The sequence below is a fragment of the Ursus arctos genome, unplaced genomic scaffold, assembly GCF_023065955.2.
Source record: "Ursus arctos isolate Adak ecotype North America unplaced genomic scaffold, UrsArc2.0 scaffold_29, whole genome shotgun sequence".
NCBI lineage: Eukaryota > Metazoa > Chordata > Mammalia > Carnivora > Ursidae > Ursus > Ursus arctos.
In genome coordinates, this window is record NW_026622974.1 from 13138078 (window position 1) to 13157429 (window position 19352).

At 42.1% G+C, this 19352-nt stretch overlaps 1 protein-coding gene and 1 long non-coding RNA gene across 5 annotated transcripts in view; one reads left to right on the plus strand and one right to left on the minus strand.

The window, feature by feature from the left end:
• Positions 1–2148, plus strand: part of FBXO9 (F-box protein 9) — a 41320-nt gene extending 39172 nt beyond the window's left edge. For all 4 annotated transcript variants that reach the window (XM_057304031.1, XM_057304032.1, XM_057304033.1 and 1 more), the window contains one exon: positions 1543–2148. In XM_057304031.1, coding sequence (XP_057160014.1) covers positions 1543–1651 — 109 coding nt within the window. In that variant the 3' untranslated portion in view covers positions 1652–2148. The remainder of the gene's footprint in view (positions 1–1542) is intronic.
• LOC130542017 (uncharacterized) lies at positions 694–16046 on the minus strand. Its single transcript, XR_008956236.1, has 4 exons — positions 14642–16046; positions 10380–10531; positions 4667–4790; positions 694–1016 (listed from the first exon to the last, which is right to left on the minus strand). It is a non-coding gene; the product is annotated as an uncharacterized LOC130542017 (long non-coding RNA).
• Positions 16047–19352: the final 3306 nt, after the last annotated feature.

The window sequence follows — 19352 nt, forward strand, 5'->3', positions numbered from 1 at the left end:
ACCCATCCCCACCAATTCTTGCGGGTTTTTGGCCTCCAAGATCCCCACTAGCGGTAGGCTTTACACAAAACCAGATGACAGACCCGTGCACCTCAGTGTTTTGGCCATAGGAGGGCCCTGTGCGCACGGCCACCAGTTCCTGCAGGACGTGGCTTTTCTGCCAGGGAATTGTGGTCTGCAAGGCTGGGGGCTGGGCTCTCGCAGACCCTTCTGCCAGCTCACTTGGGCTCTGGACAAATATGCCAGCTCGACTGGGCTCCAGGCATAACCGTCTGCCAGCTCAAGCTGTCCTGCCCTGTAAAGGAATGCCATTTAGATGGCGAGCTTGAATGTCAATGACGACAAAAACTCATAACTGAGAGGAACTTACTCACCGCCCTCAAAATGGTGAGAAAGAACTCAGAAGGTTCACAGGTACCATGCCTATGTTCTCATCGTCCCCAGATGCTGCCACAGGTTCACTTTGGATCCCGTTGCTGCCACTGAATCTGTTTTTTGGGAGGTTTTTTTTTTTTTTTTTTGCTTTTTACTATGTTCGGTTAGCCACTGTATAGTACATCATTAGTTTTTGATGTAGTGTTCAGTGATTCGTTAGTTACATAAAACACTCAGTGCTCATCACAACACGTGCTCTCCTTAATACCCATCATCCTGTTACCCTATCCCCCCACCCCCCCTCTGAAATCCTCAGTTTGTTTCCCATGCTCCATAGTCTCTCATGGCTCATCTCCCTCTCTGATTTCTCCCCTTCAGATTTCCTTCCCTTCCCCTATGGTCCTCCGTGCTCTTGCTTATGTCCCACATATGAGTGAAACCATATGATAATTGTCTTTCTCTGCTTGACTTACTTCACTTAGTGTAATCCTCTCCAGTTCCATCCGTGTCAGTGCAAATGGTGGGTATTCATCCTTTCTGATGGCGGATAATATTCCGTTGTATATATGGACCACATCTTCTTTATCTCTTCATCTGATGAATGGCATCTCAGCACCTTCCACAGTTTGGCTGTTCTGAATCTGTTAAACGACAAAAATTCAACCAAGTAAATTTTAATTGTCTAATTGGCTTTATTAAACAAATCCTGAATTGGGCGGCATCCCGTCTAACAGCTAGAGGGAAGCTCGGAGGAGTTGCACAAATTGGAAGGTTACTGTAGAAGGAAGGAGGGGCAAGAAGGACTCTGCCAGGCGGTGCTGCCTTCCCTTAGAGGGAAGGGCCGGGAGTCGCACCGTGCGGGCTACCTCCTCTTCCTCTGGGGGTGGAGACGGCCCATGTGGCAGACTCATGGGCACCCATCAGAAAATTCCTGACGGATTTGAAACTGCATTTAGATTATGTATTAGGCCCTGGTTTGGGAACTCGGTCTAAGTGACACCATTTTGGGCCTGTGGTTTTCTCTTATCATGCCTCTATCATTTAGAATTTACTGAGATGAATTAAAAAAGACTTAAAGCGTAAAATAAACCCTCCCCTATAAATATGTAAGGATTTTACATGAGTTGAAATTTCCTTGTAACTGATAATTTTGTGCTTTCTTTCCAGATCAACTGGTGAGACTGCAGTTACTGCTTTTGAGATTGACAAGATGTACACCCCCCTGTTCTTCGCCAGAGTGAGAAGCTACACTGCTGTCTCGGAGAGGCCTCTGTAGGGCCTCACGTCCAGTCCTCTGTCACTGTTGCATGAATAAAAGCATATAGAGCAAAAGAGCACCTAAGTTATAAATGTACATATATATATATATGGAATTGGAACTTATTTTACATTGTTAGAGTTCTTTTAAGAAGAGTATAAATTGATTATTTTTTTTATTTAAAGGGATAGTTGATACTTGGGGTATTTTGTTTTGAAATTAAGAAGTTGGGATTACAAGTTGTTTAAGCACATTTATGTTGTGAAAAACCTTCAAATGAGCTTTAAATCATGTCCTTTTTCAAGAGGATTTCTGAGCAGATTTCTGTCACACAAGTCTCCTTCCGCCTGGTCATCCCGATATTTAATTGCTTTGGGGGAGGGCTCCACGGGATCAGCATTTCTTTCACGCATGACACAGTGTCTTTGCACTAAAGGCTCAAAATGTGAAAACTTGTTCTGAATTTGTTTGAAACTGTTTGACCAATAAAAATAATAAACATTTCTTTCAAGAAAGTATCTTTGGATGGCCTTTTTTAAATGTCAGAATAATAAACAGCCCTAGGGTAGCCAGCGAAGGCTTAGGAGCCTGCCTCCTTCCACCCGTGGTCTCCACAGCCACCGACTATAGTAATCTCCACACTCCAGCCTAGAGCCCTTCCACACACTTCCCTGGGCATCTTTGTTCCTAAAAGAACACAGCAGATGATCACATCAGCCCAGGCCCAAGTCTATCCAGAATTAAAATGGGGAGAGTGCCAGCCACCAAGTGTGCTCTGTTGCCTCCCTAGTGACGATGCCACTGCTGTGTGGTCGAGCTGAAGATGCGCGCACCTGCAGAAAGCATCTGCGGCCACAGTCGCTCTCAAGTTCATGTTGACATTAAAAGATGCTTCCTAAATTCCTGCAGTTCGATGCAGGACAGGCCTTTTAAAAAGCAAATGCAGGTTATGTTAAAGGTGAAAATTACCAAACACCCAGAGTGTGTATGAGGAGACGACTACTTAGGTTGGCTTTTTATAGTAATCTGAGAAATGTTTCCCTCAAGTTAGAAAAGGGAGAAGAGCAGAATGCCCAAGATAAGGCAGTTCTTCATGACGTGACCAGTAGTTCTGATATGCAAGTTGAAAGGACATCCGATTAGGACCTCGTCAAATATAGCTAGGAAAGTGTATTCTTAAGGAGAGTGGGAGTCGAAGATTCTCTGTTGTTTGTCTACCACGCCTGGATTAGTCAAGACCTGCTGCAGCCAGCCAGTGGATACCAAGTTCAAAGCTTTCCTCGCACCCACTAAAGCAACTCTTACGTATTTAGCTTGAAGCTGAAAATAGTATTTTTAGAATTACATTTTCTGTTCATTCAGATTTTTTTATTTTTAAATATTTATTTTAGAAAGGGGGTGCAGAGTGAGAGAGCAAGTCTCAGGCAGACTCAGACCTGAGTACAGAGCCCAATGTGGGGCTCGATCTCATGACCTTGATCATGGCCTGAGCCGAAGCCAAGAGTCAGACACTTAACTGACTGCACCACACATGTGCCTGCCCCAGCACGCTCAGATTAATACAAAGCAATATACATTTATTGTAAGATTAGACTGAACATAGAATCAAAAAACACCTAAAGGTACGCCCAAAGATAACTAACCAGAAGGAATGTTTGCTGCCCATTCTTTTTCTCCTATTTTCTGCAAATCCTGCCACAGAAGCCTTTTAACTTCAGGAATGTCCTTCCTTGGCTCTGTTTGGACATTACAGAAACCAATAAATACTATGGGAAGCTGAAAGAGTAGAAGGTACAGTCACTCCTAAAAAAATTAAACATATTCCAGAAATTACATTTTCCCTCCTGCTTGAACCGCTCAGACGGCCTCAAGGGGATCTGGCCTAAGCACTAACTGTGGAGTCGGCTCCTCTTCCTGTTGCATTTCCTCCGCTGCCCCCTTCTCACACAGTGGAGGGCAAGGCAGGAGGGCTTGGGGCTCTTGGGGGCTCTCCCCGAGACCAGACAGTGGGTACTGGTAGGAACCAGCCCTGACACCACCTACTCTGCCAGCACCCTGTGTGCTACCCCCAAGCCCCCTGCACACCTGCACCATCTAGCCCTCTTGCCTCCGCAGGTGTCCCCTGCCGAGAGCAGCTCCTGCCCACCATACCCTGTAAGCAGCTCTGGCAGGGACTGTCACCACTCCACTGAGAGAACTCAGTATGCCAGTGCACCCCCAGTTCCAGAGGCAGAGCCTGTTAGCTGGCTGTGCAGGGAAAAAGCACCGCTGCTTGGTGCACCCATAGCTGTGACAGATTGATTTAGTCTGACTGCCAGCCCTGCCATCAGCGAAAGCCTCTATGGACCACAGGGAGAAAGTCTTGCCCACAGCTACAGCAGAAAGGCTGATTTAGACACCTGACTGCTGATCCCATCCACCTACAAGCCCCAAACTGGTATGAGGCCCCTCAACAGCGCAGGGACCAAACTCCGTGCCGTGTGTCTGCAGCAAAGTGGGTCACTGCTGCTGACTAGGGGAAGACAAACACAGCTCAGCCACACAGCAGAGCACATGCAGACTCCACGGGGACACTCCTAGAGCATCTGATTCTGGAGCCCAGAGGGCACTGTACGCCAGGACACCACAGGACCAAGGCCACTACTTTGAAGACCAGGGGACATAGTTGACCTCCCTAATCCATAGAAACAAACACAGAGACTAGGACAAAATGAGGACACAGAGGAATATGTCCCAATTGTAAGAGTAGAAAAATCATAGCAAAAGAGCTGAATGAAACAGAGAAGCACTATGCCTGATAAAAAAATTCAAAGTAATGGGGGCACCTGGGTGGCTCAGTCATTTAAGCATCGGCCTTCAGCTCAGGTCATGATCTCCAGGTTCTGGAATCGAGCCCCGCATTGGGCTTCCTGCTCAACAGGGAGTCTGCACCTTCTGCCCCTCCCCACCGCTCATTCTCTCTTTCACTCTCAAATAAAATCTAAAAAAAACAAAAACCAAAAAACTCAAAGTAGTGGTCATAAAGATACTCACTTGACTTGAGAAAAGAGTGGATAGGGGTGCCTGAGTGTCTCAGTTGATTAAGCGTCTGACTCTTGATCTCAGCTCAGGTCTTGATCTCAGGGTCATGAGTTGGGCTCCATGCCAGGCCTGGAGCCTACTTAAAAAAGAAAGAGTAGATAAACTCACCAAGCACTTAAAGAGATAGGAAATATAAAAAAGAACAGAGATGAAAAATTCAATAACTGAAATAAAAATTATACTAGCATGAAAGGGCAGATTAGGGGACACAGAACAGATCAGTGATCCAGAAGAGAGTAAGGAAAGCAATCAAGCTGAACAGAAAAAAAATTAAAAATAAAAAACGAGAATAGGTTAAGAGAACTCACCAACATCATCAATCCTAATAACATTTGCATTATAGGGATCCCAGAAGGAGAAGAAAGAGAGAAGGGGGTAGAAAATTTCTTTGAAGAGGGGCGCCTGGGTGGCTCAGTCTGTTAAGCGTCTGCCTTCAGCTCAGGTCATGATCTCAGGGTCCTGGGATCGAGTCCCGCATCAGGCTCCCTGCTCAGTGGAGAACCTGCTTCTCCCTCTTTCTCTGCCCCTTCCCACTGCTTGTGCCTGCTTTCTCTCTCTCAAAAAAAAAAAAAAAAAAAAAATCTTTAGAAAATGTACTCGAAGAAATAATAGCTGAAAACCTCCCTAAATATGGAGAAGGAAACAGACATCCAGGTGCAGGAAGCACAGACAGCCCCTTGCAAGACGAACCCAGGAGGTACACACCAAGAAACATAGTAATTTAAATGGCAAAAAGTAATAATAGGGAGAGAATTTCAAAAGCAGCAAGAAAAGGAAAAAAAAAAGTTATATACAAGAGAAACCCCATAAAGCTATCAGCTGTTTTGTTTTTGTTTTTGTTTTAGCAGAAACTTATGTCATGCCAATCCCTTCTGGCCTACAATGTGCTGAAAGGAAAAAAACCTATAACCAAGAGTACTCTGTCCAGCAGGTCATCACTCAGAATAGGAGAGATAAAGAACTTCCCAGACAAACAGAAGTTAAAAGAATACATCATCACTAAAACATCCTGATAAGAAACATTAAAGGGAATTCTTTGACTGGAAAGAAAAGGCCATAACTAGGAGAAAATTATGAAAGGAAAACATTTCACTGGTTAAAAACAAGCATATAGTAAAGGTCGCAGATAAATCACGTATAAAGCCAATATGAAGGTTAAAACAAAAAGTAGTAAAATCTATTATTTCTACAAAATTCACTCAAGGAATACACAAAATAAAAATGTAAAATATGATATCATACACATAAAAAGTGGAGGGGGGAATAAAAATTTAGTACTTCTAGAATGTGTGTGAACTTAAGAGACCATCTTTTATAAGTTGCTGCTATACACATAAGACGTTATATATGAATGAAATGAAAAACCACAAATCAAATCATAATGGATACACACACACAAAAAGAAAAAGGAATGCAAGCATAACACTAAAGAAAGCCATCAAACTACAAGGAAAAAGAGTAAGAGAAGAAAGGCACAGAGAATACCTACAGAACAACACAATGACAGAAATGGCAACAAGTACACATTTATCAATAATTACATGTAAAAGGACTAAATGCTCCAATCAAAAGACATAGGGTGACTGAGTGGACTTAAAACAACAACAAAAAACAAAAACCAAACAAGACTCATCTATATGTTGCCTACAAGAGATTCACTTCAGACCTAAAGACACATATAGACCAAATGAAAGCATGGAAAGAGATATAGCATGCAAACGGAAGTGGATGGGGACAGGAGTCAATGTAGCAATACTTGGATCAGACAAAATTACTTTGAAACAATAACTGCAACAAGAAACAAAGAAGGTCATTATTACATAATGATAAAGAGATCAGTCCAACAAGAAGATATAACAATTGTAAATATCTATGCACCCAACACTGGAGCACCTAAGTACATAAAAGAAATGTTAACAGACATAAAGAGAGAAACTGACATAATACAATAATAGTAGAGGACTTTAACATTCTACTTACTTCAATGGATAGATCATCCAGGCAGAAAATCAATAAGGAAACAGGGTCTTTGAATGACATATTAGACCAGAAGGCCTTAACAGATATATATACAGAACACTCCATCTAAAACCAATAGAATACACATTCTTTTCAAGTGCACGTGAAACATTCTCCAGAATAGGTCACGTGCTGGGCCACAAAACATAAATTTAAGAAGATTAAAACCTTATGCATCTTTTCAGACAGCATAAAGAATCACAAGAAAAAAACAAGCACAAATACTTGGAGGCTAAACAACGTGCTGCTAAACAGCCAACGGGCAATGAAGAAATCAAAGAGGAAATTTAAAAATAGCTGGTGATAAAAGAAAATGAAAACACAAGAGCCCAAAATCTTTGGGACACAGTGAAAGCAGTTCTAAGAGGAAAATTTATACTGATACAGGCCTACCTCAAGAAACAAGAAAAATCTCAATCTAACCTCACACCTAAAGGAACAAGAAAAAGGAGAACAAACAAAACCCAAGGTTAGTAGAAGAAAGAAATAATAAAGATCAGAGAAGAAACACATGAAATAGAGACAAGGAAATAAACCACAAAACCAAAAGAAAGGATCATGAAACCAAGAGCCAGCTCTTTGAGAAGATAAACAAAATTGATAAACCTTAAGCCAAATTAATCAAAAAGAAAAGGGGAAAGGACACAAATAAAATCGGAAATGAAAGAGGGGAGATAACAACTGACACCACAGAAATACAAAGAATTAAGAGACTACTCTAAAAATTATATGCTAACAAATTGGACAACGTAGAAGAAATGGATAAATTCCTACAAACATACAATCTTCCAAAACTGAATCAGGAAGAAACAGAAAATCTGAACAGACTGGTTACTAGTAATGAGATTGGATTGGTTATCAAAAACTCCCAACAACAACAACAACAAATATAGGAGCAAATGGATCCACACATGAATTCTACTAAACATTTAAAGGAGAGTTAACATATATCCTCCTCAAACTACTACTACTACTACTACTACTACTACTACTACTACTACTACACACACACACACACACACACATGTAGAAGGAAGGAAAGCTTCCAAATACATTCTATGAAGTCAGCATTACTCTGATACCAAAGCCAAAGACACTAAAAAAAAAAAAAAAAAAAAAAAAAAAAAAAAAAAGGAAGAAAGAAAACTACAAACCAATATCCCTAATGAACATAGATGCAAAAATCCTTAGCAAAATATTAGCAAACCACATTCAACAATATATTAAAAAGATATCTTTCACCATCATCAAGTGGAATTTATTCTGGGGATGCAAGATGGCTCAATATTCTCAAATCAACAGACATGATACAACACATCAACAAAACCATGGATTAAATCCTATGATCATCTCAATAGATGCAGAAAAAGCAGTTGACAAAATTCAACTTCTGTTCATCATAAAAACTCTCAACAAAGTGGGTTTAGAGGGAACACATTTCAATATAATAAAGGTCACATATAGCACACTCACAGCTATCATACTCAATGGTGAAAACTGAGAGCTTTTCCTCTAAGACCATGAACAAGACAAGGATAGTCACTCTCACTACTTTTATCCAACATAGCACTGAAAGTCCTAGCCACGGTAATCAGACAAGAAAAAGAAATAAGAGGCATTCAAACTGTCAAGGAAGAAGTATAACTGCCTCTACTTGCAGATGACATGATATTATACACAGAAAACGTAGACTCCACCACAAAGCTATTAGAATAAATGAATTCAGTGAATTGCAGGATACAAAATTAATACACAGAAATTGGTTGTGTTTTCATATACTAATAATGAAGTAGCAGTAGAAGTTATGAAAACAAGTTCATTTACAATTGTACCCAAAAGAATAAAATATCTAGGAATAAACTTAACCAAGGAGGTAAAAGATCTGTACTCTGAAAACCATAAAGCCCTGATGAAAGAAACCGAAGGTGACACAAACAAATGGAAAGATATCCCATGCTAATGGATTGGAAGAATTGTCAAAATGTCCATACCGCCCAAAGCAATCTACAGATTCAATGCAACCCCAATCAATATACCAACAGCATTTTTCACGGAACCAAAGTAATAGTCCTAAAGTTCATATGGAACCACAAAAGACCCCAAATAGCCAAAGGGATCTTGAGAAAGAAGAACAAAGCTGAAAGTTTCACAACTCCAGATTTCAAGACCTACTACAGAGCTGTAGTGATCAAAACAATATTGTACCAGCACAAAAGCAGACACATAGACCAGCGGAACAGAAAAGACAGCCCAGAAAGAAACCCATGCTTTCACGGTCAGCGAATCTACGAGAAAGGAGGGAAGAATATACAATGGGGAAGAGACAGTCTTTTCAATAAACGGTGCTGGGAAAACTGGACAGCTCCATGCAGAGGAATGCACCTGACCACTTTCTCACAGCACACACAAAAAGAAACTCAAATGTATTAAAGACCTCAGTGTGAGACATGAAACCATAAAAATCCTAGAAGAAAACAGGCAGTGATTTCTTGGATATCAGCCTTAGCAACATTTTTCTGGATAGGTCTCCTCAGGCAAGGGGACCAAAAGCAAAAATAAACTCTTGAAACTACATCAAACTAAAAAGCTTTTGCATAGCAAAGGAACCCATTGACAAAACAAAAAGGCAACCCACTGAGTGAGAGAAGAGATATGCAAATGGTGTATCCGAGAAGAGGTTCCTACCCAAAATATATAAAGAACTTCTACAACTCAACACCAAAAAAAAAGCAAATAACCCAATTAGACAATGGGCAGAGGACCTGAATAGACATTTTTCCAAAGAAGACATAGAGAGGGCCGACAGCCGTACGAAGAGATGCTCAACATTACTCATCATCAAGGAAATGCAAATCAAAACTACTGTGAGGTATGACCTCACACCTGTCAGAATGACTAGAATCAAAAAGACAAGAAACAGCAAGTGTTGATGAGGATGTGGAGAAAAAGGAACCCTTGTGCACCATTGGTGGGAATGTAAATTGGTGCAGCCGCTGTGGAACACAGCATGAAGGTTTCTCAAAAAATTAAAAATAGAAATACCATAGGATCCCATGATTTCACCCCTGGGCATTTACCCAAAGAAAACAAAAACACTAATTAGAAAAGATTTATGGGGGCGCCTGGGTGGCACAGCGCTTAAGCTTCTGCCTTCGACTCAGGGCGTGATCCCAGCGTTCTGGGATCGAGCCCCACATCAAGCTCCTCCGCTATGAGCCTGCTTCTTCCTCTCCCACTCCCCCTGCTTGTGTTCCCTCTCTCGCTGGCTGTCTCTATCTCTGTGGAATAAATAAATAAAATCTTTAAAAAAAAAAAAAGAAAAGATTTATGCACCTCTTGGTTTACTGCAGCATTATTTTCGATAGCCAAGATATGGAAGCAGCCTGTGTCTGTCGATAGATGCATGGATAGGGAAGAAATGATATGTACCTATGATGGAATATTACTCAGCCACAAAAAAGAATGGGTCTTGTCATTTGCCACATGGATAAACATGGGGGTATTATGCTAAGCGAAATAAATCAGAGAAAGAAAAATACCAGGTGATTTCACTCATATTTAGAATCTAAGAAACAAAACAAATGAACAACAAAATCCCAAGCCAGCCAACCAACCAAGAGACTCTTAAATACAGACAACAGGGCACCTGAAGGGCTCCGTTGGTTAAGGGTCTGCCTTCGGCTCAGGTCATGATCCTCGGGTCCTGGGATCGAGTCCCGCATCAGGCTCCTTGCTCAATGGGAGCCTGCTTCTCCCTCTGCTGCTCCCCCTGCTTCTGTTTTCTCTCACTCTCTCCCGCTGTCAAATGAATAAATAAAATGTTTGAAAAAAAAATACAGCGAACAAACTGATGATTGCCAGTGGAGAGGTGGAGGGGGGTGGGTGGGAAAATACATGAAGGGGGTTAAAAGGTATAAACTTACAGTTATAAATAACTCACGGAGATGAAAAGTACAGCATAGGGAACATAGTAATATTGTAATAACATCATATGGTGACAGATGGTGACTACACTTACCACGGTGAGCACTGAATTAGATATAGAACTGTTGAATCAGTGTGTTGTACTCCTGAAACTAACATATCATTGTACATTAATTATATTTCAATAAAAAACTGGAATTATATTGTATATAATGCTTTGTAGGTTTGTTTTCTTTACATAATTTTACCACATATATCATTTCAATATATATTCTATTTTTTTTTCACTAGGCTCCATGCCCAGCGTGGAGCCCAATGTGTGGCTTGAACTCATGACCCTGAGATCAGGACTTGAGCTGAGATCAAGAAAGTCGAACACTTAACTGATTGAGCCACCCAGGTGCCCCTCAATATATATCCTTACTGGCTATATAGTCCAATTTTAATCACCTCTTTAGACATTTCTGTTTTCTAACTTCGTGCTGGTATAGATGTCTCTGGAATGAACATTCCTGTGGTTAAATCTTAACACGCATCGTTAATCACTTCCTTAGGATGTTTCCAAGAAGTAGAATCAAAGGGTGAATGTTTTTAAATATCTTAACCATATCTTGTTAAATAACACATGCAGTATAAAAACATCTGGAAAACAGATGAGCACAAAGAAAAAAATACCAATTACCTGTAGTCAGTCACCTCACCCAACAAAATCCACTATTTGCCTTTTGATGTTAATTGTTCTGGCCTCTGATCCGTACGTGAGATTTTTTCACTCCCACAGTGCAATGCCGGTTCTGTCTCCATCAACTGATGGTCTCATGCTCTGAATCTTACAACCTAGCCAGTCATTTCCCCAGTAGTGGACGCTGTTGGCAACGGCTCTAGGTAACTTGACCACGATGCCAATAAATACATGAACGAGGGCTCTCTGGGGCTTCTGTGGCTACAAAGTCTAATTGGGATCAGAAGCAAAACCTGGGATTGGCCTTAATCTCACACTGGCCATCCGTCAGTCAGTGTGACCGGCTGTGATGGCCACCTACATCCAAAAAGGGATTTCCATCTCTGGTTATACATGGTGACTGAAACCTTCACGTTTGTCTCCACTCTTTTCCGAAACCCTGCTAAAATGGCAGTAAATTAACTGCAGATCCTCAAAGACAAGGAGAACAGCAGAGGCACCATCAATGGACAAGAGAAGGTAGTATTTGGGAAGTAGAAAGCAGAGGGACAAGTGACACAGTGGTTTTGAGCCGGGGTTCTGGGTACAAGTGCTAGATCCATGACTTCGTGACCCTGAGCAAGTCACTTAAACTCTCCACGTCCCAACAAAAAATTGGAGGAAATAATAGTACCTACCCACAGAGTGGAGAGGAAGAAAGGGCACATTCCTTATCACTTAGGACAATGCCTGATGGAGCTGGTGCTTAATCAGTAACAGCCACTGTAGGTACTCTCGTTACTGCTGCTGTTCCGGAGAGACTTGAGACCTCAGCGGGAAGCAGGGGAAGCTAAAGAGCAAATCCACTCAACTGAACTCCACTGGAGGCAAAACACCGCACTGCAACAGTGAGACCTCCTGCAACAGTGGCAGGAGGGACTCCCAGTTGAACCCTCCAGAACTGGAATTGCCAGTCTGATACCCATCGGTCTGATACCATCAGGCAGGAACGTGGAGACTTCCTCTCTGGGCAAACAGCCTCTCCAAATAAAGACCTCTAGATACTGACAGTGAGATACCTGAACAAAATAGGCTCATCCCTCATTGCTCAGTCAACACCCCTCTCCCCCGCTCCTGCCCCCACAGAGGTTCCAGTCAGCATTTAGTGTCTCTTCTTGAATATCAATGGGCAAGCCAGAAAGACCAGACATGGGAAGGGAAGTCTCTAACACAAAACATAGAGAAGCAAACTTACTAAACAAAGAAAAGGAACACAGAGGAAACAGGAAAGGACAGGTAGTGGGAGAAAAATTTAAGAACAAACCAACATTATACATCTCCAGAGAGATGAAAGAAGAAATACAACCAGGGAAACAAGAACAAGAGACTACAAAAAGAAAGAAACCACTGGAAGATAGATCTTTGGGATATTATAACTACAAGAATTTTTTTTTTAATTCAGAGGAAACCTAGAACGTCAGAGCTGGAATTTATCTTAGAAATCATTTATTGACCAACCACCCCAGTGTGGAGGTGAGGAAATGAGGATCTGGAAAGGTGAACTGGTTTGCCTAAGATAGTAAGATTAGAACCCACACAAATTACGGGAGGGAATTCAAACAGAGGGCTTGGCAGTACGAAGCGCTCAATCAATTTGAGTCTTAATAATGTTAAGAGTTTATTATTTGTGGGGGCGCCTGGGTGGCACAGCGGTTAAGCGTCTGCCTTCGGCTCAGGGCGTGATCCCGGCGTTATGGGATTGAGCCCCACATCAGGCTCCTCTGCTATGAGCCTGCTTCTTCCTCTCCCACTCCCCCTGCTTGTGTTCCCTCTCTCGCTGGCTGTCTCTGTCTCTGTCGAATAAATAAATAAAATCTTTTTTTAAAAAAAGAGTTTATTATTTGTGAATGACATCTCAATAAAGCTGTTTAAAAATTATAAGATCTTAAATGTGGCAAGTATGGAGCAAAAAGCTTTGGTTTATAGGGATTGTTGTGTTTACGTTCACAATTCATAACTATTATTGTCCTCACTTTATAAGTTAAAGCAATGCTGGCATTAAGAGAGCTTATTTAAACTTGCTCAAGCTTACCCCAGTTACTGAGTAGTGGGGCTAGGGCGACTCCAGAGCACCTGTTCGTGTCCGAGCCAAGAGTCCCCCTCTAAAGTTGTCCCATCAAAACTCAAACATGCTAGAATTCCCACTGGAGTTGAACCCATGACGTAGACCAGCATTGCCTAATTCAAATATAACTTAAACTACATAAATAACTTCAAGTTTTCTAGAGCAATGCTAACAAAAAATAAGAGGTGAAATTAATTTCAATATAGACTTTAATTGAATGGATCCAAAATAGTATCATTTCAACACGTAACATAAAAACAGTAATGGGATTTTTTTTTACACTCTCTTTTATTCTTAATTTCTGAAATCTGCAATATAATTTACATTTACCACATAGTTCAGATTAGCTGTATTTCAAATGCTGAAGAGCCCCAGGAGGCTGGTGGCTACTGTGACAGGCACATCCCACACCAGCGAGAGCAAGAGAGTGATGCGGGCTAAGCTCAACCCTGACGACTTCTCAATGGGCGTGACCGGCTGCAAGGATCACTGAGCCCATGACGGGCCTAATGAATTCCGTCTTAACCTCAGGCTCAGCACCTCTGTAATACATTCCCCGACTCCACCAGAATGTACCCCTGGTCTGTGTTTCCTAAATACCCCATATTACCTCTCTCCTAGCAGTTACTGATGTGGGGCCGTGGAGCGCAATGGTTAAGAAAGAATTCTTGAGACGCTTGACGGTGCAAGAAGGTGCTTTTATTATAGCACAGGCGTGGGACCCCCGTGGGCAGTGAGTTGCACTTCCGATAGCGAGGAGCAACTGATTACATGCGCCCCCCCAACTTAAAGGTATACAGATAACGTAAGTCTCTAAAGGGATTTCCACATGTTAAAGACGACTTCTAGGATCCTGGAGATCTGGCTATTATTGTCAGGAGGAGGTTGCTTTTAGTCTCCAGCAAAACATTAACATTAAGGCAGCCAGGAGTTCCTGGAGGAATGCCATGCTCTGCAGGTCTCAAGTATTTATCAGTGGGCTGAAAATTGTAAGGTAATTTGCTTTTAGCTGCATTTCTCTTGCCTTTGTTCTCCTTCTCATTCTCCCCCCTGAACAGTTTTGACCCTTCAATCTTTAAGGTTGCTGAGGTTGCAAGGTTTTATCTTCTGTAACTTCTTCCTGCTGAATAGGGGCATAGAGATGTCCCTACCTAGGAGCCAACATTGGTCGGTCGGGGAATTTATATGTAGGAGTTACCAAAGGCAGAAGCAGCCGAATCCAAGACGGACAACATGTGGGAATCTCCTGCGGCGGAAAGGGTCATCTGTGAGCTTGAAGTAATGGCAGTCAGAGAGTCTCGGCACCAGGCGGGGAGACACTGGAAGAAACAGCAAAAGAAGATTAATACTAGTAGAAAAAGAAGCCCAAGAAAAAGACCTTTGATCGCTGACAAAATCCTCCTCCAGTCCGGGAATTTAATCAATTGTTAAAGGAGAGGGAGGGATCATGGAAAGTGCCAACGTGAGTATTCATATTTTTTTAGCAATCCTGTTACAGTTTTGTGATGATCGGGAATATATACACAGCATTCCGTTTGAATAATGGGGCTGGTATCGCCTTGTGCAAGCTGTTAAGTATCCAAGGCCATTTGATTTTGTAGAACTGCTTGAAGCATCTGTAAGTTCAGCATTAAGTAAGGAGATACTGGTGAGTCATTTAGTGCTTTTAGAGTACATTCCTTAAGGGATTCCATATGCCAAACGACATCCTTCAGCCCCATCGAGGGAACAAAGGCGGACATTAAACGACCATACCAGTGAGATATTGATCACGTCCATCCTCGTTTTAAATTTGGAAGATTAGCCAGAGTAGTGATGGTTTTGATAATGCACCCATGAATCCAAGCAAAACCCAAGGTGCAACGACCTGTCCATCCCGGAGGAAGCCAGGGCCATAGGTTAGATCCATGTAACTATCGGGGGGCTGTTTGGAGCTAGCCATCTAATTCTGGGCTGCCTTGCCCAGCCAGTCAGTGAGCCAATCAGTAATCCGGAGTATCATGGTTTGCGAACATACTTCCAGCGATAGCCATCCCAAATGCCGTGTGCCGTTTGTCCGCGTATCATATGTATGGTTTCTTTGTTCTCAGCATAAAACTGCCTTTTTTGTTCTCAGCATAAAACTGTCCAGCAGTTGGTGTGAACCACAAGTATTCATCCCAGATTTGGTATATACCATCCTGGGTATATTGAGAAGTAGGGTTTTGTAATCTAGGCACTCACTGACAGGCATTAATTCGTAGGCTTGTGAATTCAGTTAAAACCTTAATAGTTCGAGGGTATAAAACAGTCTGGCTACGATCTGGAAAGTTCCAAGTCCTACTGATCATGGGCCAAGAAGAAACATTTTTTTTTCTAGTGACAGAATTATCACGATATATGCAAGTGTTAGGATTATGCATCATATCTAAAATGTAAGTGTATAAGGAGTGCCAGTCAGTACCTTGTAAAGGAGAAACATACCAGGGTGACTCGGATGTACTTGACATGGGCACAATTGCACCTGTCCAACAAGCTGTTTGATTTTGACGTTCAGCATAATGTGCCCATAGCAGAAAGGCACTGTCTGTTAAAATCGGTGAACAAAGAACAAAGAGAAAATATACAACCTTCATAGTCGTTTGAACAGGAGTTTCAGATCTTCTAAAGGTTCGCAGGAATAAGAAGGCATGTTAGTTTGTTCACTGGTTTCCTGTAAAGGAAGTACAGGTTTTATTTTAGATATAGGAATCCAAGAAGAGGGTCCCCCTAACTTACTGCAGAAGGACATAATATGCCCCGATATGGACTTTTCCATTTTGGATTTAAGTCCTTGCTGTATTTGACTTCCGATCTTGTAAATAAGCCATGTCTCCAGGGCTGACATGGGCTGGACTTTCAGTTATAGTTCAGTCAGGTTTTGGGAGCATGTGATTAGCATATTCATTAAGTAACTTGGGAATTAAACCAGCCTTGAATGAGTAATTAAGTGTTATGATCTTTATCTAATTACAGGTCCACTGTAAGAAATGGTTTCCCATATACTATCTCATACCCCATAGATTCTTCTGGAGCACTTCTGAGAAGTCTTATTGGTAAGAAAGTAACTCAGTTTTCCTGGGTGTCTAAACTTAGTAAGGTGTTGTTTTCAAGTAGGATTAGCTTTCTGAACCTTTCCAGAGGATCGTGAATGTAGAAAACACTAGATTTTCAAAGCTTGTGCTATTTGTTATTTGTGCAGTAAAAGGTCTACTGCCACGCTGAACGGACCATGGAAGGCCAGATCTAGGAATAATTTCTCACAACCAAACTTTGGTTACTTCCCTGGCTCTTTCAGTTTTATATGAAAAGGCCTTGATCCATCCAGGGAAAGTATCAACCCTGACACTAGTAGAAACTTAGAGCCTTTGCAAGGAGGCATTTGTGTGAAATCAAGCTGCCAGTCCTCTCCTGGAGACGTTCCATGTCTTTGGACTGGTTTCAAAAGGGGGAGGGGTGGGACGGACAGCTTTTTCCAGATTTACTTGTACACAAACAATACAGGATTGACAGACCTGTGTTATAGTTGTTAAATTTATTCCATCAAATATATTTTTTATTAAATGTTCTAAAGCATTTTTTGCCCAAATGTGTAGCCTGGTGTAAACCTGTATTACCTTCCATCAGTTATTTTTGGGTATGAAGATTTTCCCATCATTATCAACAAGGCAGTCCTGGGCATTTTTAAAAATATACTTGTTTCTGGGCTATGGGGATCTCTTGGTCTAAATAGACTGGAGATATGGGGGCGCCTGGGTGGCTCAGTCATTTAAGTGCTCTTAATTTCGCTTCAGGTTATGATCTCAGGGTCGTGAAATCAAGCCCCCCAAACTGAAGATTCTCTCTTGCCCTCTCCCTCTGCCCCTCCCGCCCAGTCGCAAGTTTAAATAAATAAATAGACTGGAGATATGGACTTAATTGCAGTTAAAACTGGTGTAAGACTTAGTATTTATTTCCTGCTGCCTGTTTGGTTGCATGGTTGGCCAGATTGTTTCCTTTGGATTCCAAGGTCCTATCCTTTTGACGTCCTTCGAGATGAATTATAGCTACCTTCTTAGGTAGATTTATGGCCTCAGGAAGGGTCATTATTTCAGGCCCATATTGGGGGGGTTAGAACTTAAATGTAATCCCCTTTCTTTCCAAATTGCTCCATGGGCACGCAGCACCAGGAAAGATAACTGGAATCAGTATAAGTATTCATTTTTAGGCCTTTTGCCAATTGAAGAACATGGGTAAGTGCTATTAATTTAGCCTTTTGGGCAGACGTATTTACTGGAAGGGGTTTTGCCTCAATGGTCTTAATTAAGCTAACTATAGCATTTCCGGCTTTTCTTTCTTCCTTAACCATGAAGTTACCGCCACTGGTGAGACTATTATCATCTGCATTTTTGATAGGGGAATCTTTTAAGCTGGTCAGCCGGAAGAATCAAGATCAATAATTTCTGAGCAGTCATGTCCTAGCATAGACGTAGGATGGTGAGGTCCAGGCATAAGGGTAGCTGGGTTTAAAGTTGGACAGGTTTTAAGTATTATTTCAGACATATCTAAAAACATAGCCTGGTATTAGTAAGTCAGCCTCTTGTCATCCATTGATGGCCTTTGGTCTCTGGGACACTGTGAACCTGATGCGGAGTCACCACTGTCAAGGATTGTCCCAGAGGAAGTTCTGACGCTTCTTCTACCAGCAGGGCTGTGGCAGCCACCGCTCGAGGACAAGCCAGCCACCTTTATGCTACACTGTCAAGTGCCTTCGAACACTAGACCACCACTCTTGTTTTGTTCCCTAATTTCTGGGAAATAACCCCCAAAGCTTGTCACTGTTCTCTGCTACATATCAAGTCAAAGGCTTTTCTCAATTTGGTAAAGCCAAAGCTGGGGCTGACGAAAGCTTAGCTTTTAATGTTTGAAAGGCTATCTGCTGGGCTTTCATCCAGAGTAAAAGTTCTTTATCAGGGCCTTTAATGGAATCATCCAATGATTTGAAGAACCCAAATCCAGGAATCCATAGGTGGCCAAATCCTGCCATAGCTAGGAAAGTGCAGAGTTCTTTGTAGGTGAGGGTCCAAGATTATATAGCCTTTTTCCTGTCAGTAGATGGGGTACGGTGACCTGGTGTTAATTCATTTCCCAGATATAGTACCTTTTGTTTAGATATTTGTGCTTCTTAAGGGAGACACGGTATCCCATTTGCCAAGAAATAAGAAGTTACAGAATTACTATCAGACATTTCTTTTGTGGGGGCGCCTGGGTGGCAAGGGGCGCCTGGGTGGCTCAGTCGTTAGGCGTCTGCCTTTGGCTCAGGGCGTGGTCCCGGGGTCCTGGGATCGAGCCCCACATCGGGCTCCTCCGCTGGGAGCCTGCTTCTTCCTCTCCTACTCCCCCTGCTTGTGTTCCCTCTCTCGCTGGCTGTCTCTCTTTTAAATAAATAAATAAAATCTTTAAAAAAAATTTAAAAAATTAAAAAAGACATTTCTTTTGTGGGACTACAGATTAAAATACCTACATATTGAATTATTGTCCCTTGCGCCAAGGATAGACCGCCAGGTCTTTACTGAGTGCAGCCCCAAACCGGGGAGGACTGTCTCTAAATGCCCGTGGCAAGATTGTCCACGTTAACTGAGCAGCCTCTGGGCTTGAAGGTGAGGCCTATTCAAAAGCAAGTAATGGCTGCGTTTCTTTACTTGGAGGGATGCAGAAGAAAGTCGTATAAATCAAGTACCGTAAGCCAGTTAGTGTCACCAGGGCCCTGGGTGAGAGCAGCGTATGGATTTGGCACTAGGGGTTAACAGGTACAACTGCTTCGTTTATCGCTCTTCCATCTTATGCCACTCCATACGCTCCATTTGGCTTTTTTACTGGTCAACTTGGAGTATTCTAAGGAGACTGGCAAG